General features: G+C 44.0%; 1 protein-coding gene and 2 non-coding genes across 3 annotated transcripts in view; 2 read left to right on the top strand and 1 right to left on the bottom strand.

Moving 5' to 3' along the window:
- Positions 1 to 13777: 13777 nt before the first annotated feature.
- trnak-uuu (transfer RNA lysine (anticodon UUU)) lies at positions 13778 to 13850 on the top strand. The gene has a single exon. It is a non-coding gene; the product is annotated as a tRNA-Lys (tRNA).
- A 1305-nt stretch (positions 13851 to 15155) lies between these two features.
- Positions 15156 to 15228, top strand: trnak-uuu (transfer RNA lysine (anticodon UUU)). The gene has a single exon. It is a non-coding gene; the product is annotated as a tRNA-Lys (tRNA).
- Positions 15229 to 17916: 2688 nt separating this feature from the next.
- The window catches only part of LOC130405810 (LHFPL tetraspan subfamily member 6 protein), a 48985-nt gene continuing 39728 nt past the window's right edge, over positions 17917 to 27173 (bottom strand). Inside the window, exons 2-3 of the mRNA XM_056611050.1 lie at positions 23601 to 23699; positions 17917 to 20032 (exon numbers count right to left, since the gene is read on the bottom strand). Coding sequence (XP_056467025.1) covers positions 19914 to 20032; positions 23601 to 23699 — 218 coding nt within the window. The 3' untranslated portion in view covers positions 17917 to 19913. The remainder of the gene's footprint in view (positions 20033 to 23600; positions 23700 to 27173) is intronic.

Below are 27173 nucleotides of genomic sequence, written 5' to 3'. Positions count from 1 at the left end.
GTTACCTAGCATTGTTAGCATTGTAGCATCATCCACGAGAGGTCCGAGCGAGCACAGCATTGTTTACCGACCATGGAAGTATAAGTTAATAACCCCCCCGATGATTCTCTATATGTGATCTTTAAATTACACTCCTCCTGCCATCTGGACAACAATTAGTATTTATCATTTTTTTGCCGGGCCGAAACAACATTTGTTTCACTACGACTCCTTTTAGCTGCCCACTCCTCCTTCTCCTGCAAAAAATACATATATAAAATAAAACGCTTGAGGTGACGTTCTGAAAAGAGAAAACTTACATGTTATTAGTACATGGTATAAAGATAATTATGAGCCTTTGATTGATATCCAGAATTTTTTTGCGGAGACACATTCCTGTTCCCCACTTGTATTGGAGTGAATGGGGATATCTACTTCTGGGACTCCATGAATCGAGGGACCCGTCCACAGCCCGCTAAAACAGCTGCACTACCAGGCTTGGCCGCTGAGCACTGGTGGATTGCGGAAGTATGCACTGTTCCTGGGGGCCTGCTCTGTTGTTGTTCGGTAAACGAGGGGCGTTTTTCTTTACAAAAAAATAAGATTCTGGGCTAATTAAACAAAATCCGGGGCTTTAGCCCCGAATTAAACAGTCTTGTGACGCCACTGTTTGTTATGCACTTTATTCGTGGGCTCCCGCAAGATACCCAAAACAACCACCAGAGTCCTTCCATGGCTACCTTACTTCTCCCATTATTCTTCCATTATTCTTGCCGTGTTGAAGGTGTGCACACATGAATAGTTTGATCAACTCCTCAAGTGTAGTGGAGGGAGGAGAAACCAGTGTCTAAAAGGGAGGGGGATTTAATCAGCTAAATATAGAGGGTCAGGGACAGGGATCTGTTGTTGGGCTGTAAGACAAAATAAAGGCCATTTGATACGAATGGCAACCCCCTCAGTTACTTGTTCGATCGAGTCACCGAAGAACAAAAGGGGGTTAGAGGCGGACATCTGGCAGGGAGGAGGATGAGAACAGGATGAAGGTGAAACATATTTATCAACTAAAACTGGGAGTCCGAGAAAGAGATCCGGCAGGGAGCGGCGGTAGAGCGGGGGTATTTATCAACCAACAGTGGGGGTCAGAGACGGGGCTCTGGCAGAGCGGGGGGAAACAGCATGAGGCGAAACCACATCTATCTGTCTAACAATGAATACAATCCTCGACCATTTCCATATGCACAACAGGTGTGCCACCTCACCTATCCCCAGGGTCTAATCAGTCTGACTCTGGCCCCAACGCCTGACAAAGGCTGGGGAGAATGCCCAGGCGCAGCCTAGTGACCCGTGACCCCATCCATAAAACGATATACTTGACTCCCTTGACTCTTAACACGGTAACCTTACCTAAAAACAACAACAACCAGACTCTGAACAGGATTACCATAGCATAAATAATAGGACAGCAACCCTATAACAACGTTGTCCCCTTACCCTCCAAGCTTGACCAAAAAAAATGAAATACCGCTCCAAAGCGTAGACCGGAGGCCTAAGGCAACTTTCGTGGCCGACGGGGGTCTCGCTGTACACGCAGGGCTGTCTGGCCGAGCTCAGATGAGGCTGGACAGCTGTCTCGCAGTGGTAGCGCCCCGAGTGCCTTGGGAGACACACCCCTACCAGGAACCCTAAACAGGAGTTTTAACATCTTATCTCTTGATCTATTCGCTGTGCATGCTGGAAGACATCGAGTGATTGAGAACATGCTGTTTTCTGCTAACCCACTGACAACACTGGCTCTCTGTTTGAACACGATGGGATAGATCCAGGTCAGGAGACAAAACAAATGGTGTTGCAATGTGAAGCTGTTAGGTCGTTAAGCACGGCTTTAAACATGGCTTTTTCCTGCCAGATAATCCTAGTGCGTTTCCTGGGAGGGCGTGGGTGTAACCACTGGCCAACGGATTCCTTCAGGGCGGGAGCCACAACTGCCACTGGGGACTTCCAAAGGAATATTGTGTTCTTTAAATTAAGTGACCACTCCTCAACGTCCTCCACCCCCCCGCCCCCCTTCCACCGAGGCATTAGAGCAAAGGTCATAGGTTGTGGGTAACAGGAGCCCCCTTTTCCGCCCAACTCCTTATTATTCTACTGGGTGATATGAGAACATGTGCATCTGTCGGGTGTGGACCATACAGCTGTTGAGTCCAGCTTTAGAACAAGAAGCAGGGGGCGGGTGCGGGGAGGGGTGATCTAATTGTGTTTTTACGCTGCGTTTCAGCATGACCGACCACCAGTGTCTGAACGGCGACATAAAGGCCATGGTTTCTGACTGCTACTCAATGACCAGTGACATGTCCAGACTTTGATTTGGTCATGGTTACGTAGGAGTGGCGTAGATTAACACGGGACCCGACCACAACACCCAACCCTTTATAGAGCTCTGCAGGGAATGTATACTTATTGAGCTATTCGCCTAGTGTCCATATTGGGGTCTTAACACTAATCAACAGCATTTAGAACCAATATGAGAATATAATATAAGGATATAAGAACCACGGTGGCTGCTAGTTGAATAAGACCCATACCTTTTCTTTGGGGTGGAGGGGGGGATGTACCGGCCCAGGTCCCCAAATCACCACGCCCCTGTTAATGAGTACACCAAACAAAGCACAACGAGAGACGGGACCGGACGGGACGGGACGGGACGGGACGGGGGGCTTCACTACCACACACAGAGAGACCAGGCCCAGGGTTGTGCCGAGGTCATCCTATTCTGCCTCAGGGTTCCTCCCTGAAGATGCCTCCACCCTCCCCTACGTTCCTCAACAGAAAACAATCTGGTCTCTGACTCCGACAACCTGACCCACCCTCAAACCACAAACAACAAAACCAAGACACACACTATTTAAAAAAAGATTTATTTAAAAGGGCTTTTTACAAAAGAGCTGAATGCCCTTTTTCTGAGCTACCTTCACCTTTGGGTCACCAGCCTTGTCAATAAAGCTTATGTTTTGCATCTTAAGGCAGCTAGTGTTTTTGATTCTGTGTTTAGGCCTTCTTTATGGCAATAGTTTCTTGTGTGTGACTGTTTGGTAGGGTCAATAAAAACGTTGTCCTCAGCACCAGAATAATGTCCAGTATCAGCTATCGGGTGCTTTCCGTGAAGATGTGGTTCACCACTTCCCGCCTTTTACTTCATGCTAGCCCAGAGCTCAGCGGTAAGCTATACTGGCCACCACCACATACCACACATCTTCTTGTGGTTCCGTCTGGAATGTGGAGTACTACTGACTAACGTTTACTGACTCATGTATTCTGGACTAACCCCTAGATGTTTTGGAGTTGGATCTGGCTCTTGTTGGGGTTGTAGGGTCATGGTGTGTGGCCCAAGGGTCAGAGGCGGGGTCTAAAGGCCGATACGAGGGCCATCTGACTTGGTAGACTCAGTCGGAAGGGGGGGGGGGGGGGTGGGCTCTGAATGTCGTCTAGTTTAGGGGTCTCAGAACATGGGTTTTCGGCAAGGCAAGACTGAAATCGAGTGTGTAATGCCAAGACTTCAGCCTAGTTGCCTAGTAAGTAGGAGGCGTGAAACATGCTAAGAAGGTAATTGTGATGAAGCGCTGCACTTATAAACATCTCATTTCCCAACTTTGTCAACCGTATCCAAACAGAATGCTTTATGAAGAAGTCCCCCCCTTCCTGAAGGAACTTGTGACATACACACACACACACACACACACATAGAAGCATGCAAACACATGCACGCACCCATTAATCACAGACGGATAACAGGCAGAATGAATAGGGAGTCGTGTAACGGTTAAAGGCGTGTGCTTGTTCCAGGGAATGGGGGGACAGTTCACCATAATTATGTCAGCACCATGCGGGTTTCACAGAAAAAATCTAATCTAACTCCCAAGGATCTGTCCATTTAAAGTCTCAAAAAGACAGACAAACACCAAGCAAACACCAAACAAACAAGAAGCTAATCAGTGACTCACTCCTGACCTGGGATGTACGTCCATCTCACCAGGGCTCACAGTGCTGCGTGTAATCTTGGATTGTCTGCTCAGGTCCGTCTGCTATTGATCTATTATTGACTCCACACAAGGAAGGAAGCAGGGGGAGGCGGGAGGCGGGGCGGTGGGTTATGGGGCGACAGGTCAACGTAGACGGTCCGTGACCTATACTTGTGTCCCGTAAAATGGCGGACACCCCGGGTTGCCTTGGTCAATGGCGCAGAACAACAGGGTCGGAGATCAGAGAACACCGGAGGTGACTCCTCTTCCTAGTCTCTCGTACCGACACCACTTCCTGTCGCGCGTCACCTCGGGGCCCCTGATGTATCGCTCCCCCCCCCCCACGACCGACCCCACACTGGTTTGGGCCCCTGTCTCTATTGTGGGGGCCTCTCAACAATGGATGTTCTTCTCGGCGATGGCTGGCGGCTTTATAGTCATAACACGCTCAGATCCAGTGTTTACAGCAGCCGGGAGAGAGATAAAGAGAGAGAGAGAGAGAGAGAGAGAGAGAGAGAGAGAGAGAGAGAGAGAGAGAGAGAGAGAGAGAGAGAGAGAGAGAGAGAGAGAGAGAGAGAGAGAGAGAGAGAGAGAGAGAGAGAGAGAGAGACTGCAGTGGCCAAGTGCTTTCTTATGAACAGGAAGCACTGCTCCCATGACGCACAAACATTAACTACACTGAGGCCCACTGAGTCAAATCCACGGCTGCCCATGTAGCCGCCGCGTGCCAGCCCTAGCACCCACAAATCTGTCTCTTGACACACATGCCTTTAACTGAAACGCCCTGAGCTTCAACCATGAGTCACGCGAGCTCAACGCGGAGAACAGAGAGCAGAGCGCCGAGGTCTGTGGTGCCACTGTGAGCTCAGCACGGCAGGAGAGAGCGGTGGGTGTTCCCACTCCGGTTTGGACCAGACCCACACGAGCAGACTACAGATAATAGGGGGGGGGGTCAGTCAGCATCTGCACCAGGGGGCTTCCTGAACCGCGAGGATGAGGAGGAGCGAGCCGGGGCAGGGGGCTGTTTAACATGGTGACAGCCAGACACAATGGGGAATTTATAATCTAAAACTGTCACAGATAGCAAGGGCGTACGACTCACACAAACACGCACACACACTCGTGCACATATGCACACACACACACACACACACAGACACATGTGTGCACCAACACACATACACAGAGTGTCTGTGCAGTTTCTGGTAAATCAATTGATGCAGGATAAGAAAGTAGCTGGTTTTGGAGTCTGGAAGTGACACAGGAACTAGACTGGGGTGAAAGTATACTGTGTGAGTACTGCAGGGCTAAAGCAAAAGTAACACCTGCTTGTTGCAACAAGTTCTCAGCCCAGGTAAAAAAAAATAAAAAAAGGGGTTATTACAATCCTCAATAAATGTTAAAGGTATTGGACATTTATGACCATAAACATAACCAATGTCAATATAATATAAAGATCAAATCAAAACTCAAAGGGGATTTCCGCCAATAGAGACATTGGGGAGTGTATATACTAGATGGGGGAAACTAAATGACGCGTGAGGGGAGGAACACAAACAACAATCTATCTAATTTGTAATTATATTAATTATTATAATTGAGTATCATCTATTGTTAAGATTAGTATATTATGCATTTCCTTGGACCCAAGCATGCCTCCCCAGATTAAAGGTTCACTCAAATGAGGATTATGGTATGTAATATGAAACCAAATCTACGTGTGTGTACATGTTGCATGTTAAAATGAATATTGGTTAAAACAACATGTGTGGCTGAAACCCTAGCCTTCATTTGGTAGGAATGCAACTGACAAGACACAGAGAACGACAGATGTTTTGATTGAATCTCCCACATTCAAACCGTGTCAGCGTGCGTCGAAAAATAACAGAATCCAACTGTCGTGGGGGTTTTCTTTCAGGAAGCGACAGCTGTTGGAACAAATGAGGTTAGAACATGGCAATAAAAGATCCTGTCATACTGAATTTTTAGACTGGAAAGACTTTGAACCGTTTGTTTTCACCGTTATTTTCACCCTGCTCCAAGTCTCTGTCTCTGTCACTGTGTCTGGCTTTATTGTCCGGTAAGAACAATGCCTTCCATCACTTATTTGATATACTTTGCAGTAGGCGTACTGCCCCCCCCCCCCCCCCCCCCCCCTCCCCCATCCTTCCTGCAAGAGCAGGAAGTGCTCGTTAATCTACTTATCATCTCCTTCGCATTTCAGCAGAAGGACATTAGAGGCAAATTATATATCCATTAAGTGCTGCTACATTTGCTTCAGGTCCGTTCGCAGGGGAAGTCATCTATCTGTCTTTTAGTGTGTCTGCCCCTCCACCCCTTAATGCTGCCTGCTTCCCTGTGTGTCCCTGATCCTGATCCTTCTTCACAATGCACAATGTCCATTCTCCATTTCTAACTATTTCCTTTGACTTAAAATTATGCTTGTAATACTATATGTGAATGATGGCACCCATTGGACTCCTAACTATTCTCCTAACTCCTTTTTTCCCCCTTAGGTTCTGCTACATTTTGCAGGCTGTGTTGACTTGCCTTAATAGGGTAAGTCAATAAGCGCGCGCAGACATTCATCAAGTATATCAGAACTATATATAGCTATGCCGTTTTGTGTTCATTTTAATGAAGAATAAAATAAAAAATGTGCTTGGCCTAAAATTCCAATCCTCTCCTTCCTGTTCCCAAGGACCAAACTACCAGCACTGACAGCAGAATTGCCAAATTATTGAATTAACTGGCAGTCCTCTATTTACAAGGCTTAATTCAATGACAGGAGCTCCCTGTCTAATCCATAATGAACGGCCACAGAGGACCCATCTATCTCCTGGGACCCAGACCCCCACAAGACCTCCTTATCTACAGCTCCGCTGCCTTTCACGAGGGCCGCATTGCAAGGTACAAGAGGAGCAAACCTATTCTAGGAAGACAACTGAATGCTGTCAGGGGGGGCCAGCTCATTATTAGTCATAGACCCGCGGGGAGACGCTGTGTGTTTCTCCGATAAAGGATTCCAACCGGCCACATGCTTCCTTAATAAAGCGCGCGCTGTGACTTTTAAACACACGTCATCCCCCGAGGGCAGCTCGGCCTCCAGAATAGCTGACCCCGGTTCCAACCGTCGGCATGTCCCCACTATCGCTGTGGCGCCGAGGACTCAACTATGTAATACCCACATCCTGTTTAAGCGGCAGGGTCTTGTGTGAGGTGTAGACACTTTGGGCCCTATCTTGCATCCGGCGCAATTGACTTTCTACACGGACGCATGCGTCTTTGCTAGTTTGTTGTAACTGGCGCAGAGCGTTCTTTTCCCTCCACCGCCACGGGTCGGTAAATTAGGGAATGATCTTGAGCCCCAAGGGGCGGTTCGGCGGAAGGAGGAGGCGTGTTCTGGCGCAAACGTTACGTGGTGTTATTTTGCAGTTTCAGAAAACAATTCCGCCACAAACCATGAAATAGCTGGTTCAAAGTCAGTGGCGCGTTGTTCCGATGCTATTTTAAGGGCGCATGCATAATGTTGCTTGCGCATACACTTTGCTTCTCTCATCTACCTAGCCACACATTCTTGATACATTATTTGGGAAACAACAGCTGATACAGGTAATAATGGTGCGTTCGAGTATTCTCTGCGAACCGACTCGGATCTCGGATCTGATGCCACGCCCACGCGTTTTATTATTTCGCTCGGTCGTTGGAGGAAAACATGGACGCCACCCGGAAAGCTGTTGTCGCGGTAGCATTGGCAGAGGACCAGGCGATCCAATATAAGTAGGCTATAGGGCCAGGCCATAGTCAAGTCAAGTCAAGTTTATTTATATAGCACATTTAAAACAACAGTAGTTGACCAAAGTGCTGTACACAAATAAAATATATTTGTGTACATAGGCAGAGATACGGACGCAGTAAGGTATTGCAGTAATACGAGTGATTGAAATTACCATTTAAACCACCAAAGTGGTCCAAGCACAATGAAAACAGTTCATACTTCAAGTCACAATGGGCGCAGCCATCTTGAATTCTGTCTCGGAATTTCGCTCGGTCACCACTGGGTTCAACCGAGATGGCGAGATCGCCGTCCGAGGAAAAGGGGCGTGTTTGCGCGTGTCGCTAGGCAACGTCCTCGGACCTCCGAGAGGGATGGATATTAAAACGCACCACTAGTTGTACTTTTAAATCAATGCATCTGCAAACACCGTACAGCAAGCACATATTTTCTTGACACAGACATCGTGTACAAGTCCATAACTTTTAGGATTGACGAGTATTTGATCGTGAAAAAACATTGTTTTACCGCGAGTGAGTGTTAAAAAGAATGAATGAATGAGGGCGCACGTGTGTGTATGTGTGAAAGAATTAATGAATGCGGGCGCGCGTGTGTGCATCCATCTGTTTAAACACACGCAAACTAAACACGTAACGCATAATACAGTCCATGGCAATGTATATTAACGGGGGGACACATGCATATTAGGAACACAAGACGATAACGATAATGCATACAATACTGGTAAGAAACTTTGTTTGTTAATGTATTGCGTACATCCTTAAATAGAACCACAGTTACCGCATATCATATGTGTGTTAAGTTCTCTTTGCCGAAATGTATTATTTCTGAAGTTGAAATTCATGTGGTCATGCATCTGTCTCATCGGAGACTGCAGACGCGCTGTCAAACTATCAACTCGTCAGATTCAAATGCGCTCATGGCTCTTAAAGGGGATAGGAGATGGCACTCTCATTGGTTTATTGCACATTACGCCCAAACCACACCTACGGGTAATTAGGCTACTTCAGACCAACCCTTTTTCAGATTTGCGCCGGGCGCAAATCTAGAACCGCCCACAAAGCTACTTGCGTTTGGTGCTTCTCACTTGCGTTTCAGACCGTTAAAATAGGGCCCTGTGTGTGTTATGCACTTAGAAGGTCTGTCATTAGGCCAGGTTTGAGCAAAACAAATGATTTTGCATTTTTTTAACACCTTTAACTTATCCCTTCAAAGAAGAACAAGCACCAAAAAACCGTCTATATTTTATGTGTTATATTTATAATGTCATTTTAAGCCTTTCGTTAATGATGAACTAATCATCATACTTTCATTTATGAGCTGTTAGTTAATGATTAACTCATAATCAACCTAACATGAATATTTTGTAGATGATTAATAAGTGCTATGTTAAAGGATCCCCCATTTCACCACCAGGTGCGGTTACAAGCAAACCATTTCAACCCTCTAGTGATGTGACAACTGGGAGTGTCCACCCAGATGTATGCGTATGAAAATATCAGCCTACCAGTTGGTACAATCCACAGGATCTCTTTACCCTTTTGAAAAACACGTTTTCAAGTGAAGGACTACTGCTACTGCAGAACGTCCTGCTTTTAACCTGCTTTGAGTACAGAGTCTTTCTCTTGTTATTTCTGCTTGACTTGTTATAGTTAGGTGTTTATTTCACCATTTAAAAAAAAGAAAATGTTTTCTTCTGCTTTTCATTCTGAATTTGGGTCACCCAGCCAAGAGAAAACAAGCTAAACACCTAAGTGTGCACTTGTGGGTGATTGCGTGCCCGTGTGTGGGTAGGGTGTCTCTTTGGAGATGCACGTTTTAATACTTTATTTCGAGCACGCAACCACACAACCTCATAAAGACCTTTACAATACCACACGGCCCTCTGATGTCAGTGTGAAAACGGAAAGCGGCCCAGGAGTGCTGTTGCCATGGTGACTACCAACGCAAAATATGTCACGACCCCCTTTATACAGATGATACTTGAATACTGGCAACATGAAACATTGATCGCTCAAATTCGTTTGAAATCAATATGGTGTAAAATTAGGTGTTTTAATTAAATGTTAATATCAATAGGAGTATCATTGGTACAGAGAAGGCTTGATCCATAATCACTTCACCCTTTATTCCTCCAGGGAAATGTGTCTACCCTAAGCCTGTTTTTCTTTCGCAGTACGCAGGGCCTACGCTGGCATTAGAAATAGACACAGGTAGAGAGATAGTCAGGTAAACGTCTCGAAAGAGGGAGGCCTTTTAAAAACAGTTTAACGACACAAAATTGAATAACTCAGATTTTATACTTTTATTTGTATTTTTTATAAATACTGATAATGACCCTTCCCTCATCTGAATGAGGTTCAGTAAGCAACATATTTTCGGCCTTCACAACTTGCTGAAAGGTTAGATAAAACGGGTCTGTAGTGCCTCTGTATGAGCTTATTTGATTTTAGTCCGCTCCCAGCTCATTTCTGATCAACCACGACATCTTGTCTGTGATTGGTTCGGGGAATCCCTCTTGTCTTTCAATAACAAGTGCATGAAAATGCAGCACTCCTCAATGGTGGAGAGAACTGGGAGGGAGGGATCAGAGATCGACCGTTTTTGTTGTTTAGCTTAAAATGTTGTTATCTTCTGCCCTAGTCGTCTCTCTCTCTTTGCAACTCTCAAATCTCACTACTGCACCTTTAACGTGGACCTTTAATGTGTTTATGTTTCAGCATATTGGAGATACACAATATATACTGTATGTATATATTAAAAAAATAATAACAATCCGCATCAATGTGCACCTGCGATAAGTTGAGTTGTGACCTAAAAATATTTTTGGTGGCACTTGCTTACATCGTGTTAGAAAGCTACTCATGGCTGTATGATAAGGAGGATCAGTTGCGTCTTACCAACAATGGTTGCATAGTAACTTAGCAGTTTCCTATTCAATGCATAAGGGTTTGCATTGCACCCAGAGGCCTGCACAGGCTTAAGAATCACACCTTGATGGTCTTTTCTAAGAATCTCCAACCACCAAATCTTTAAGAATCAAAGCACATTGCAGCTCAATCTGACTGCAGATACGTGACTCTGTGAAGGTGTGAGGTACATTTATTAGTCAGATAAAGGGTACACTGATTCACGTCACAATTTGAGAGAGGTAGGTAGTTATTAAATAGTGATTATATTGTGTTCTTACCATCCACTGAATCAATGACCTTGATAATTCATAATGAACTGACTTGTTTAATAATGTCATACAATTATTACACTATTAAGGCAAACATCTTTGAATTGACATATAATGTCATAACTTTTGTGAAATGTATTACTGTATTACCTTATGCGCCAAAAGCTAATAAGTTATACTCTCAACAGTTGTATGAAATTATTTACCACTGTAAAATTATCAGTTTTCATGATTTTTTTTCATTGCACACAATTTTTGCATTTCACCTCGTAAGTTCCTTAATAACTTATGACAGGCGTCCATATTCTTTCCACGAAGTACAACAGAATATTAGCTCGGGTCTCAGTAGTATAGTACGGAGTAATGTTGTGATGTGCTACATGTGTGAAACACATAAACACCAAGAAAACAAACAAAGATCCCAGCATTGTGCACATAACTTTGTGCGTGATGACCCGATACCCGATGCAAAGACAGAGATGTTTGGCTACTATTTAAAATGATCAGGAGGTAGGATAGTGTATTAGGGTAATGGTGTTCCATTCCCAGGTACTGTGTTCAATTCCCCTATCTCCACTGCCAACCTATGGGCCTCCTTGTTCTAAGATGCCACATACCTGCTCATTAATACAGTTTATCTAGAATTCACTGTAAACTGCTTTGGACAAAAATTTCTAAGGAAAATGAATAGTAAATGACCTGTCACCTGGCATCAATTTGAGGATATCAGGACATTGCAAAGCCAGAGGGTTTTGGCTGCTGCTTAGAATATAAGGTTCTTTAGGAACTAAGTTAAACAGACAACCATGCCAGATGTGAGCCTATGAGAACCACAGAGGGCGGGGTGGGGGGATGAAGCAGAGATAGCAGCTGATGTTTCTATAGGACAGCTTCAAAATTGTTACATGAGAAGATCAGAAAATATACAAGAGTGTACTAGAATGAATGGTAAATGTGTGCTTGAGTGTGGAAGGAATTTGTGTGTGTGTGTGGTTGGGAGGAGTGTGTGTGTGTGCGCGCACACACACACACACACACACACACACACACACACACACACACACACACACACACACACACACACACACACACACACACACACACACACACACACACACACACACTGCCTTCTCACCCATTAAAACAACCACACACAAAACGAGACATTAGTAATGTCTTGGGCGTACATTAAACACAGATAAGAAATTCACTACTCCTTGTAGATAGGAGATAGGAATTCTCAAATTGGTTAGGGTTAAAACAACACGTTTTGTAAGGAAAAGATTAGAATCAGAATTTAGAGTGGAAGTCGCATTAACATCAACGTTAAATAATGCTATACTTTTAACACTTCATCGTCGAATATTTACTGCGTATTTTGTAGTTAATAAGACACAAAGCTTAAACATTTGCTGCCTGAGCAGTTTTCCTCCATTATCTGACGTGAGTTAAGTAAATAATCGTGCGCTGCACTGTGCAAAGTGGCCGCTAGATGGCAGTCTAACCCTGGTAAAGGCCCCACTTAATATTCTACAAAATACATCATAAAGGCCTGTAGTATATTCTACCCAACCAATTTCAGTTAAGCCTGAGAATGCTTTTTTTCTCCACGGACCTTATTAATTAAGAGTGAAAAACGGAGAGGGTTGATAACTTGTGTCCCCATTAGAATTTGACAAAAAAACTGAACAGTAAGCATTTTCCCCTGTCTCGGAACCCTCTGCCATATTCTCCCATATTTCTGATGGTAATCATGTTTAGCCCATTTTTTCCGCCTCATCAACCTTTCCGCCGATGTTCTACCAATTTATGCTACCTATGAAATTGTGCTACCTATGGGTTCTGCGCATGCGCACCGTGAATAACGATCCCGCGTCCACAACCGTCAATTAGTGCTACTTTTTTGGCCGATGGTGAGTATTTTCTTTAAAACATGTTTTTAACTGTGCAATAATCCTACAAATATGTTTTACATTGCACCTCTTGTCTTTACAGATCATTTTGACATGTAAATATGTGCATGTACACGCTGACGTTGCTGCTGACTGTCGAAATGAGATGATGTGTAACTTATATGTGTTATATTTACGGGACTTGGAGCGGAGAAAGGTGGTGGGGGAGGGTTGCGACGACATCTTGTCATGTTGTAACAAGATTTGTATCGTGTGATATATCAATTCGAAATACTTGTGTGTTATCCCTTGTTTGTAAAGCTATGGAGAAACGAATTATTTGACCTCCTTATTCCGGGAACATTCCCGGCTGGGTAGGATATCTCCTAGAAATTAAACCTGAGTAAGTAGATTTCAAAATTCACGTTAAAGGGTGAGTTTCCAAAATACATCAAAATGTTTAGTGTCTTACCAAACCGGTCCTGACGTCACAGTGTCTTATGCATCTTGAGGTCGGAGCGTTGTACAACGTTCACATGCAACAAGTTCGAGGAGACTGGCAAAAAAACAAGGATTGACCTCTGCTTTCTCTAATTGACGGTCTTATTTTTTTTTAACAGTTTCAAAACTCAGATGAAGATCATAAAATACATTCCACTAGACTAGAGCGTCGACACGAGGCCTCCCGCGCTGTGGTCATCTCATTCGACCACCAGATGTCACCAGTCAACCATAGACTGTAAAGGCATTCAACGCAACACCGAGCTGATGCTTCACAGATAAGTAAATGCGAGGGGGGGGGGGGGGACGCAACAAAAAAGCGTGTTGATGATTGTTTTAAACACATCTGGACAACGTCTTAGTTTTCTTGGGTCTCTGATTTTATTGAACGTCGTTTAGAATTTCTTCTAGAGCCCGGATAGCTCAGTCGGTAGAGCATCAGACTTTTAATCTGAGGGTCCAGGGTTCAAGTCCCTGTTCGGGCGAATAAGTTTTATAATGGATAAATGTTTAACTCCTCTGACGGAAATATTTGATTGCTTTAAAAAGGGTTAAGCCAAACCTTTCATGGGTTATGGTCTTGTAGCCAAATCAGCCGAATTTATAAACTATCAAAATGAAAAGGTAAACTACTTGGTTTGGTATTACAACACTGGGCACCTGTTTAGGCAGGTAAGAGGTTAATAATATACTATATAAACACACACATATATAGCAGTATATGTATTAAGATGTGATGTGATAAATATGGATATGCATAAAGACATACGCTGAACTAAAACTGGCCACTAAAACTATATATATATATAGCCTACTTCTGAATGAACTAAGTTCATGTTTATAAAGAACAATAAGTAAGGGATAATGCCCCTTGAGGTGTCCATTATCAGGAATTAATAGAAGACGCGGAGGCCTGAAAATAAATTAAGACTATTCATTTATATTATCATGCGTTTTACAATCCAAATATAAAGTTTTTTACGAGCCATAACTTTGTTTCCCTGGTAACGCCTGAGGGTTTGACTAATACCTGGAACAATCATTACCCACCCTTAGCTAAGACTCGGCAATGGGAGGTATTCTAGTCCGCTCAGCTATGAGCCAGAGTGCTAACGTTATGCTTTGTAAATATTTATAATTCGAAATTCGTCCCAGCCTTTATACCACAGATACTCTACGGTCTATAACATATAACCGCGTTGTCTGATTACAGTTTAATAATTTTTTCACAATTTACCAGCTCTTGTTTTGAAGGCCGAATCACCGCGCCATTAGTTTCAATGGGAATCGCGACGGTCTATACTTTCAACATAAAGTGTACATATTTATAACTTGAAATTTGTCCAAGCCTTTATACCACAGATACTATAGGGTCTATAACATATAACCGCGTTTTCTGATTACAGTTTCATGCATTTTTCAAAATTTACCAGCTCTCGTTTTGAACAGACAATTTGACTGGAACTACTAACCAGGTGTCCGTATATCATGGGTTAATACAGATCCTGCAGCTACTCAGAATTGAGTATTCCCCCTGACCATGGTATAATGTAACATAATAAGTGGTTTTATTTTATACAGTCTGGTTTTGAAGCTCCCCACCTCTTACAAACCCCAATTAGCCCTAACTCTGACCCCAACCCCGGCTATAAACACGATAAATTATGTTAATCGTTACTGTGCCTTGTTGCATGTGCTGGAAGCCCCGTGTAAATATGACTCAGCAGATACTGTTTGTTTTCTCCAGAAGTGAATTGAGAACTAAAAACCTGTTCTTTGGGTCAAAAGGAGCCCGGATAGCTCAGTCGGTAGAGCATCAGACTTTTAATCTGAGGGTCCAGGGTTCAAGTCCCTGTTCGGGCGGACAGCTTTTAGAACACAAAAGTACTTCACTATGCAGAAGACTCAGTGTACATCCAGCCCTTCCTGTACAGTACATATTCATACATTGTCCTTTATTCGCTTCTAAACAAGCACTGTGAAATTAGGATCGGTCTGGGACATCTAAATGTAGAAGGTTGGGGTTGACAATTTCCTGATGAGCGATAGCTCAATACTTTATTAATTTCCAATGGGAAATGGAGTTGTAACAGCAATAGATGATAACAATAACAGACAAAAAAACATCAGAAAACACGGGTATTAAGAATTTAAAACACAAACTGATAGTCAATTCGAACGATATTGTCATTGACTTTTTCGGCTATTCTTACTCGCATTGACTTCTCTCACTGACTCACTTTTAAAGTCAGACAGTATTTATTTCTTCATACACTTTAGTGGTTTGGTAGTGAACGTAAGCTGCTCTTTCACCAAGGCACGTGTTGTTAAGCTATGTGGTGTGGTTGTTATAGTTAAGCTATGTGGTGTGGTTATAGTTAAGCTATGATTAAGACTGTGTGCTTTGGAACGATGATGTCATCAAGAGTTGGGTCTATTGTTTTGGTTCAGTTCAGCATGTATATGAACAGCTGGTCTAAGCCTCAATAAGAATACTACTATACAACATTAGTACTATAACATAGTATAATAATAAATTTGTTGAATGCACTTTGCAACTTTATTACACTCACAGCTGAATATGGCAATTGACTCTTTGAAAATTGAAAAAATACAAACCTAATTGTTGTAAACCAGAAATTGTATTTAGGCCGACGCAGAGAGTATTGTGCACAAATTATCCCCACCATGTGTGCATTTCATACAATATGTCAGCCTACCAGTGGGTTCAGTCCACTTGGTAGGCTGGTAGGGTGATCTATAAATCATCCATCTGAGTGGACCCTCCCACTTGTGATGTCACTAAACGAATGTGTTCTTGTGTGTGTGTGTGTGTGCGTGCATAGGTGCGTGCATGCGTGCGTGCGTACGTGCGTGCGCGCGCCTGTGTGTGTGTGTGCGTGTGTGTGATATTGGGGTACTGCTTCTGTGGGCAAAACCGACCCCTTCCGCCTGACCTGAATACATCAGTGTTGGCTGATTAAACATCTGGTAGACATCTGGGTAACAACTGCTGCAGGTGACATAAACATGCACCTCACAGATCACACGCCGCCATGAATACTGAGCAGCCTCGCTGACTTATTAACATAACCGGTGCATCGAGGAGGGGGAGGAGAGGAGGGAGGTAGAGAAGGAAAAGATGAGGAAGAGGAGATAAGGCAGTGAGGCGAGGAGGGAGGGGCGAGGGGGAGAAAGACAGAAACTACGGGAGGGGAGGGTGAATAGGTGGCGGAGCAAAAGATGTGGAGCTGGAAACGAGAAGAAGATGAGGCATGACAGGAGAATTAACAGGGAGAGATGGTGTGAAAGAGGGGGGAGAGGTAGAGTGGGAGAGACTGGACAGTCAAGGGGAGAGGAGGAGAAGGAGTGGGCGAGACAGAGGAGTGAGGAGGTTTGAGAGAAAGACGAGGCCGAGGGAGACGGGAGAGAGATGGGGGACAGTGAAGGAAAGAACAAGGGAGAGGGCGGAAGAGAACGAGCGGAAGGCAGATGAATGGGAGGGAGAGAGAGAAGGTAGAGAGGAAGAGGGAAAACAAGGTCAAGGGAAGATTCAGCGAGTGGGAGGGAGCGAGGGGATATAGATGAGAGGGAGAGAAAGGGAGCTGGAGAGAAAGATGGGGGAAGCAAAAAGAAGAGGGAGAGAAGATGGCATACGAAAATATTTAGGGAAGAGGGAAGAGAGCAAGAGTGAAAGAGGATAACAAGAGTGACAAGGAAGAGGGGGGTGAAGGCAGGGAGGAGTGCTTGAGGAGAGGGGGATGAAGAAAGGAAGGAGAGAGACAGCGAGGGAGAAAAAGAGGAAGCTTTTTAGTTCACAGCGTGGGTGGGGTGCTATTAAGGACCCCCTGTATTGAGGGAACCTGAGCCTCCGCTAACGAATGGCATCGGCTGTCCCGGAGAACAGCTGCATCTATGATCGTCTTTGAACTCTTCTGCGTCTTGAGTGACTGCAGAGCGTCGTGAGCTCATCAAAGGAGAGTGAGTGATATGAGAGATATGACTTACACCACAAATAGAAAATGCAGTTGTGTGTACACTGCGTGCCTTGATGCACAACACTATCGATGCGCACATGTGTGGCACACATGATGAGCTTTCAGCGTCGATGTTGCCACTGTGTTCCCATACCTACTTGCCCCACCAGGTGTGATCTTGAGACAATGACCCCCCATTTCAAAATCCATCCTTTAGTGACATCACATGTGGGAGTGTCCACCCGGATGTGTGATGGCCAGATCAACGGTCGTTTGGTACATTCCACTGGGAGGGCCGATGGGTCGATCTGTCGTCGTCGATCTGTCGTCGTACATCTGGGTGGAGAGGACGTGCCCACCTTCGGGAGGTCACTATAGGTTCATCAACACCACACATGGAAGCAAGGCCCTTTATAAAGCTTATCTAAAGAACTGTGCTTTCAAGATTATGATCAAACAAGGTAGAACAAAGTGCTCAAAGAAAGGGAAAAGGCAGATGAAAAACCCCACCCCATCTTTACCCTCTTGATCTAGAAGATCACAGGTAAACACACCACAGAATACTAGAACAACGCCTTTAGGGCGGGGAACTTCAGTCACTACTCTTGTGAATTTTTTCTTTCATTGTTGATACTACAGTTGAACTTATCCCCATGACAATAATGAAAATGTATTAAGTTCAATCTCACTGTAATATAGTATGATCTGTGTTTAACAATCTTTTATTTTAAGTCATGCCAGCGCCTGGATAGTTCAGATGGTAGAGCATCAGACTCTTCATCTGATGTTCTGTTGATGAGTGCTGGTCAGTCAAGTGGTTTCCATGAATCACTGGTAAGCAGTAGAACCAATAGTGGTGGATACTTTCACCCATTACATGCAGTTCTTTAATTAATAAATCATGTGTATGTGTGCTTCATTTCCTGCACCTTTTGGCAGTTAACCATAATCATTTACTGAAAATAAGCTTTTTCATTAGATAGGACCGAAGCCTCTGGATACAGAATATATAAAGTATTCATCCATCCGTCGGTCTCTCTATATCTGTCAACGGTCAGTTCTCTAATTTTCTAATTATATTTTGAACGCATATTGGCTACAATTGAACCCAGTTGCAGCATGTATTGCCTGACAGTGGAATTAGTACATTTTAAAAGACAGCTTTCATCTCTCATTCGAAAACTGTGACAATTATAAAACGTGGTTTTATAATGATCAAGGTGTGCATGGGGTACTGAGAGTACTAGGAAGGAGGGATATGCTATCCCCTATGACAAAATGTGTAGCCTAAACTGATATCAAACCCACATAAATCAATATGTAATGGTTCCATAATGCGTAGTGACAATGTAACACACATATCAACGTGACCATAGGCATTGAGAAGATATTGGAGGAGAAGGAGGAGCTCCTGCATGTACACACCACCCCACCCTGGGGTCAAGAGGTCACGGGAACGATCCCTTCGAAGGAATGTCGGTCCCAGAGCTCCTTTGCATTCCCACTGAAAGAACAACTCTGCAAGACAGTATTCCCATAAACATTTATTTACAAAAACAAAAAAACAATGTCAAAGTATAGTGTGTGAATACAAAACATGTGCTAATAGGATAAAATACAATATCAGACACAACTCACATCTTGAGAGTAAACGTAAAGTTAAATAAAACTATAATCAGTTTTTTTGTATATAATCCCAAATGGCTTTGTTTAAGATGCAGGCTGTGTGCTGGGTGGATTATCAGTGAGATTTATTGCGTTTTTCAGTCTGTAGTTAAGGCAAAGCTGAGCCGATGGGGAGAATGCAGAAACACATAGACTCTGAAGCCACGCAGGCACTCGCTTTGTCACAGGGCGGGTACAACATCACGACATCCACAACAGCTCCGACACTAAAAGATCATTCCCTCTTCGAAAAAACAGAAAGAGTTACATAGCCATTATACAAAGAGGATTGGTCCGTCTATTTTATTCTGTTTTTCTTTAGAAAAAGAAACCTCAGGAGTCGTACCTGTTTTGTAAAGCTAGTGTATTTACGCTACACTATGAAACGGTACCATGGGGTTGTCACGGGAACGGTGTCAGGGTACAGCCAGGGAAAAGATGTGGATTGTGTATTTATGATACGCTGTTAAACAGTCCCTGGGGTTGCCAGGGATACGTTATCAAGGGGTGGTCCCAGTAGTTGCCAGGGTAACTGAGTGTATTTACAGTACACTGCACCGTGACACAGTCCCGCTGTTCCCCCAGAAACGGTGATAAGGGGTTGTCCAAGTGGTTTTCAGGGATGCAGAGTATTACCGTTAACTTGGGCTACACTGTGAAAGAGTTCCAGGGTTGTCAAGGGAACCGTATCCAGGGGTTGTCCCGGCTGTTGCCAGGGGTAACGGTGTTGCCATGGCGCCTGGGGTTCCGGTGGGTTCTGTGCTGCGGGGGGGGGGGCCTCGCTGTGCTATACGGTTCTGTTACGGGGTCCTAGGAAGCCGAGATCTCTCTCGCTCTCTCTCTCTCTCTCTCTCTCTCCAATCTGGAAGCGTTTGGGTCCGTCGTTCTGGACCCGGGACCGCCTCTCTAGTACGGGTACTGCTTCTGCTTCTTCCCGGCGAAGCAGGCCAGCCAGGTGCAGAGCAGCATGGCCACGGCCGCCCCAGCCCCGGTGCAGTAGTACGCCCAGCCGATCTGACACGACCCTGCGCAGGCAGAGGGAGGGAGGGCAGAGGGAGAAGGGGTCAGATTAAAGCAACCTCATCAGCTAAAAGAGTACGACGTGTGTATGAACTAGTGGGTTTTGTTGTCGCAGTCCTGTGATATATATATATATATATGTGTCAATTAATGCAAGCATAAATTTGGTTTCACTTGTTTATAATTGCATATTTTTTATTTTAGCCCATTTCCTCCTTTCCACTTCAGGTTACTTTATTCGTACCCATAGGTAAACTTGTGTTGCAGTTTAAAACTTGATGTTGATAATACTATAATATTAATTTAACTAAGTCTGAAGGCTTCGGTTGCTGCTGTAAACCTATACATTTAGCTTAGAAACTATAAGCATTTGCACTTTAGACCTATACGTTTAGCTTAGAAGCCTATCGCAGTAAGCACTTAGCATAGGCATGCTAGGAATGTGTTCCAAGATCTTGCAAGCTGCTTAGCATTTCCCTTCCGAGCCTCAACATTTTATTTCCTTGTGTGAAAAAGGGCAAGCCTAGGTGGGGAAAGCATGCGCCAGGCATCGCTGAACAGCCTTCTAAAACCTTCTAGTCATTGGACATTACTGGCCAATACACACATCGGTGAAGAAAATACCCTCTCATGTCAGAAGATGTCACTACCCGACTATAAACCAACCTAAATTATGTTTCACAACTGTTCCAGAAGTTTCAGAAACAATATAATAGATGGACTCCATTTTGTAAGCATCCAGGTTTATACCGAGTTTGATCTCATTTGGGTGTCATATGACATTGTATAGGCCTCGTGTTTATTGAAGTGGTTCACAACCTTTTTTGACCTTCTTTCTTTTGGATCGGAAATCCAATTAGACCCCAACATGCATCTGATGCAAACACAAACACAAACACACACACACACACACACACACACACACACACACACACACACACACACACACACACACACACACACACACACACACACACCATCCATAATTTGTTGAACATTTCATACTTTTGCTGCACATGTCCACAAACCAGGATTAGTAAAGTACTGTCGTTTCTGAAATACAGAATGCTGATTTGCGGATTTTTATTATATTTTATTTTTCAACAATTTGGTGAAGAGTGTGACCCGGTCATATTGATAGACGGTGTAAACAGAAGTGAGAAATGAAAGGAGGCTGGGTATTCAATCGTCTGTTCGAACTGTGGGAGATATGAGGTTTAAATCATGCAGACATTGCAATGGATACCACCCTGGCCTAAAGACTCCTATCAGAGCTTAAAGAGGCTTGATGACTGCTATTTCAGTCACATCTCCAGCCTTGGATTTCTGATGGCTTCCTGAGCTTCATGCTTCACATACATTTTTTTAAAAAGTGGAGCTTCTTCTCCAAACTGAAAGCTTATTTGGCACCGGGGTCATCCACATACACCGGCTGTGATAAGGTATCTTGTTTATCTCTACTTAGCAAAAATAATCTTTTCAGACTATTTTTACTTTGACATTTATCAAATTCGGAACGGTTTGTGCAAATACTGGGAGTTCTAAACGGATGATAATAATGATTCAAAACACTTCTGTTGCTTCTGATATTGCAGATATTGCATAACAGTGTAGCATAATAATATCAGGCAAACATTTAACAGCCAAGAGAATTGCAGCCATGTGAAGATTATGAAGCAAAAATCAAGTAAATCTCCTACATGGTTACTCTTTGAAAGAATACTCTGGAGCAATCCAGCACATTCTACAGTGAAAACAGACTTGACTTTTTCCAAAATTCCCTCAAAATGCCAAACTGATGATGTCATCCCGTTGGCAGCCAGCTTGCAAAGTGCTGTTCTCTGTTTCACATGAGTGAAATGTTAGGAGGTCAAAGGCATGTTAAAATGAGAGAGAAATAAACACACTATGTTTCCACATTCACACGGATATCCCTCTGTTCTTCGGAGTGAGGACTTTTGTGTTCAACAGAAATAAGACCTTCCATGAGCCGAGGTGAAAACCTGGTGTGTATGCTATGCAAGGTTAAATCTCTTGCCATGTCACCTTGAGCAAGGCATCACTGCAGCCCCAATTACACCAAGAGACAGGTGGCGTTCAGGGATCAATAAAAGGATGAATAAAGAATAACTAACGAGGAAGCCAGAGCACCTCCGTGGAGGTATAAACTGACAGATATTGACAAAATCATTTATCATGCGTCCTATCTATCATTGGTATTGATCAGTGGATGTTTTTATTGACCATGTCTCTGCTTTCAAGCGTTTAAGAATTCACCTCATGCAAATTCAATGCCTGGGTAACAATTATTGGTAATGTGGAAATGATGACCGGAGTAGCTTGAGGCGTGTATTGATTATCTCACCCCGACATTAGCGCTGAATTAATATTCCGAATCCATCTGTTCCCTGAAAGCCATTAAGTAAAACCGTTGTAAAGGTTAGTACACTAGCCATTATTCCATTTAAAGTAAAACACAAGCCTCCCAAATATCTCTTAAGGAAAATGTCAAATGGATAAAGGCCTAGATCCCAAAGTCAGCTAATAAACTTAGTCTTGGAGAGGGGAGAGCATACGGTGGCCACTTAGGGACTGACTCTTAGACCCAATCCCATTTATACCCCTTACCCCTTCCCCTTGTTTTGAAGGGGTAAGGGGAAGGGGTAAGCCTTACCCCTTCCCACTTCCCCTTCAAAACAAGGGGGAGGGGTAAGGGGTAGAAATGGGATTGGGCCTTAGGATTTTAGGGGCGTGGTCTTTACTCCCCCTCCTCGCTGTTTTGTGTGGTATACTTCCTCAAATTCCTAATCAAAAGACAATCGGCACCGATCCCATAATGTGAGTGGCCTGGCCTGGTCACATTAGTTCATGATAATTGGTCGACCGCTTGGCTTTGTTTTTGCCATGAGGGAAATAGTCTCCACCCATTAAATCGAGTTGAAGGCATAGAAGGAAATCGATAGGCTGAAATTCCGCGTGATTGCAATGGATTTCACCCGACACAATTTTCCGATGCTTCCTTCACACCTTGATAACTCCTAATAACATAGTTAGAAGTCAATTATGGATTACTGTTCATCCCTTTAATGTCACACCCCGGAGGACGCAGGGATGCGGCACTTGTAGCCGGGTCTGTTTTTTTCCCCCCCCTCGGGGGGTCGAGACCCCCAACCCCGGGTCACGGGAGAGGGCTGACTCATAAGCCGTGGATATTTGATGATCCATAATTGAACCGGTTTAAAAGGTCTCGTGAAGGTCATGTAGATACCAGCAGCGAGCGGGTTCACAGTGGGCCACCATGCACACACTTTCATTGCAATGTTGATATATGGGGCGGGTGTTGATGGGGTTAAAACGATGTGTTGTTGGTAACAGGAAAAAACAAGGTTTGGGTCTCAGAAAGTTCAGACCTTAAATGGGGGTACTAGGCCCAAAACGGGCTAGGGACCACCAAGGTATGTTAATGGAGGGGGTCAATAGAAGTCAGACGTTTAAGGGAAGCTTGTTCTTGTGTTGTGTTGCAGGGTAGACAAGAGTTCAGATAAGCGTTTGGGGATTTGATGGTAAACTCACCCAGTTGGAACTGGTCCGAGCTGTTGTTGCAGGTCTGTCGAACCTCCTCACTGTCCCAGCCCAGGGGGTAGAGGGCACAACCCGAGCCGATCAGCAGCCCTGGAGAGAAAGAACAAGAGACACACACACACGCACGTCAGCATGCAGGCGGAGGATTGTACTGCAACCAGTTGTTTGCAGAGATCAGAGAGACCTTCTAGTCTCTACTTGTTCCACAAACACACACACACACACACACAGAAACACACAAAGGAGCTCTCTGTCTTCTGAAATTAGCAAATACCTCAAGTGTCGGCTTAGTGCACTCTCTATTATGATCCTTAACCAACAGAACAGCCACATGATGTTTGTTTACACAATGCCCCAATTGTGATTTCCCACAAATCATCCACCTTCTTATTTATATGTATTTTTTATAATTGCATATGCAAAAGTGTAGCTTCGCCAAACAGCTCATCAACAGCAGCGGGTGAATATGCAAATTCCCCTGGCAATTGCTCAGCGGCAGAATGAAGCATTTTATGTTCCAATAATTACAGTAAAATGCTGTGAATCCTCGGGGAAATGACTCGTGTTAGCGATCAAATAGACTTATGCCGGCGCGCCGAAGCCGCCGGGGCTAATAACTAGCCGTGGTCATTACAGCGAGGATTAATATCTCCCGCGTTCACCGGGAGCCAGGGCTGCCCTGACAGGCTGTGCGTGGCTGCCGGGAGCGCCATCCCTGGAAGCTGGATGGCTTGGGGGGGCAGCCCCTGGGAGGTGACTTAAGTCTGTACATTAGCGTAATCTCTTTCAGTACGTTTGCCCTGGCTTAGCCTCCCTGTCGGTTTGTGGAGGTAGGGGACACTGTCGGAGGGTGGAGGACGCTGGCATTGATACATGCCTTGCTCTATCTTTCTTCCGTTTTCACTCCGTCCTCTGTCGACTTTTTTGCGATACCTTTTTTTAATGGGACAACTGGCGGTGGGAAATAAGCAGGTTTCACGCTTCCGCTCGGTGGGAAAAGTACTAGAAAATGACTGAAATGGAAAAAATATCCCCCTGCAAAATGGTTTGTGGGTAAAAGTATAAGATATAAAACGGAAAAATAAAAATATCTTTAAAAATTCAAAATACTATCTAACATTTTAATATCTAAAAGTATAAAAGTACAATACAAAGTAGAGAGAAGAAGAAAAAAACGAATCAGTGAACCTACCCATTTGCCAAAACGTCTTATATAGAGTTGATCATGTTATAATTGTATTTGGCAGTTTATTTTCAGATTTAAACTTCAAAATAAAATAATATGTAACCCATCTCCATTCCATGTTTGCACAAGTCGTAACTTGCCATTCATGTTATTTTTAACGTTGCCGTGCTGTAATTGACTAATGTATGGTAAAACCAAGATGCTATCGTCAAGTCCAATTCACAGCCATCTCTATGTATACAGCCCAAACCCCATCACATCTGCTCAGCTCAGTTCACTTCAGTTCAGCCAATTAAAGATGGATTCTTCCCAAGGTGTCCTAGGAGCTTTAGATTCTGTTATCCCTCGTCTCAGGTGAACAGGCCTTCTCATCTCCTCCTACACCAGAACTTCATCAGAAGCCAAAGAACTGTACTTGTATAGTTCACATCTCCGACTTTAACAGAGCAACTGCAGGGAAAATGGTGGGAAAAGAGTGAAACATTGGTCCTTTATGTTCCCGGCCCGATAGGAGACTAACACCAGTAGAGACCAACGAGAGCAACATCAAACTTAATCCATGCACAAACTGCTGCTCAGAGGAGGAACCTTTTACGCCGCCTTTTAAAGTGTTCCATGTTATGTAACCTCTTCCTGAACCAACATGCTTCCACTCAAATGTGTAACAGTACAGACACGCTCAGGCCTGCATGGTAATGTATTCATGATTAATATTAAAGCAAATTAAATATTCTCTTTCATGTGTTGTCTAACGCAGAGAGATGCTGCAGAGGGTAATCAGGTTAGATTCACTTTCCACACTGGAAGGAGGCAGAACAGAGGCGAAAGGGTGTAGCTTTGTTTTGCAAAGGCCATTCCCCCCTAGCAAACGCTGAAGTCTGTTCTGCATCATCAATAGTTTTTTTAATCAATAATCGATCAATCCTCATTAGCTGATCACATGACGTCCCAGTATGAGCGGGGACGGTGGTTTGGGGAAATAACAACAAAAGTCAACATCTGGTTAGATTTAAGGAAAACAGGGAAAGGCTCTAGCAGGGTTATTACCATAACAAAAGACAAACACCGTTATGTAATCATTGGGGAAAAAAACAAGCATGGTTTGTGGACCAACTGCTGCTATTTTTATAGCAGGATTATGATTTGAAACTCAATCCTACTGGTTGGCTATAAAAATGTGGAACACACATAAAACGTCCTTAATTTACCTCAATATCACTTATATCACATATGGGCGTTATTCACGCATTCCTTATTAACTTCGTAGTTAAGTAAAAACAGGTTTTTAATGTGTTTCAATCCATCCCGGCCTTCTCGCTAACACGTATATCCGTGGCGACGCCAGAGGACTGGCTGCCGCCTGCCGACGACGTGGGAGAAGATTATATACGGCCAAAGAAAAAAAAAAAAAAAACGGAAAAAAGCACCGTGGCACATATGTTTAACGGGCTCTGCCAACCTCAGCGTCGTGTGATATGCTTCGCTCCGACTGCAGCTCTCCCCCCACGTACTCCCACTGCTCCCTCCGAGACATTTCCTGTACCTGTTCATTTCCTGCCCCTGATACCATTAGCATCCTGTCCGCTACGCTATATGGCCGTAGCTACTGCTGGTGCTCGTTACGTAAGTGTATGGCCTTCAGTCAAAGAGTGCCTGCCCCTTCACCCCCAGGGTCTTGGCTGGATAATCCCCGCACAGATTCAGGGGCTGATGCCCTCCGGCGCCTCCACTCAGAGCAGATTCGACGCAAAAATTCCCATACCAGGAACCCATACGCAAATGATATAGGCTGGATGGGTGGACGGACGGACGGATGCATTGGGGACATTGTCAACACAGATTTAAGATCATGAAACGGAAATGGACTTTGGACGTTGCCTACTCATTTCCTTCCTTTAAGTTGTTTAAATGAAAACAGATTAGTAAGTTAGTTGGGTGAACTTGCGTCTGTTTTCATCATTCAACCCCCTATAAGCAAAACCCTGCCAAGCAATATAAATAGAAAGAATGATAATGCAGAGGAATGGACGGGCCTCTGTCAACCTCTTTTCCCCACAGTTCACTTCAACAAACCTTTCACTATTTACAAAGATGCTTGATATGTATTTCTCTTCAAATACAGTGGACTGGACACACAGTGGGCGTTATTTCCTGTGGCCTCGATATTCAGTTGGTGTAATGCGCAGTGTTGGCTAGACATTAGAATGGTTTAATATGCAGTGCTACATATTCAGAGCTTATAAAATGCAGTGTGGACTAGATGTCAAGAGGAGTCATATGCAGTTTGGAATAGATATTCAGAGAGCTTAATACTCAGTGTGGGCAAGATATTCGGAGGGTTTAAAAAGCTGATCGGACAAGATATTCGGAGGGTTTAA

The sequence above is a fragment of the Gadus chalcogrammus genome, chromosome 16 (assembly GCF_026213295.1).
Source record: "Gadus chalcogrammus isolate NIFS_2021 chromosome 16, NIFS_Gcha_1.0, whole genome shotgun sequence".
NCBI classification, from domain to species: domain Eukaryota; kingdom Metazoa; phylum Chordata; class Actinopteri; order Gadiformes; family Gadidae; genus Gadus; species Gadus chalcogrammus.
The sequence above is the reverse complement of the archived record's forward strand: the minus strand, read 5'-3'. Positions and strand labels throughout refer to the sequence as shown.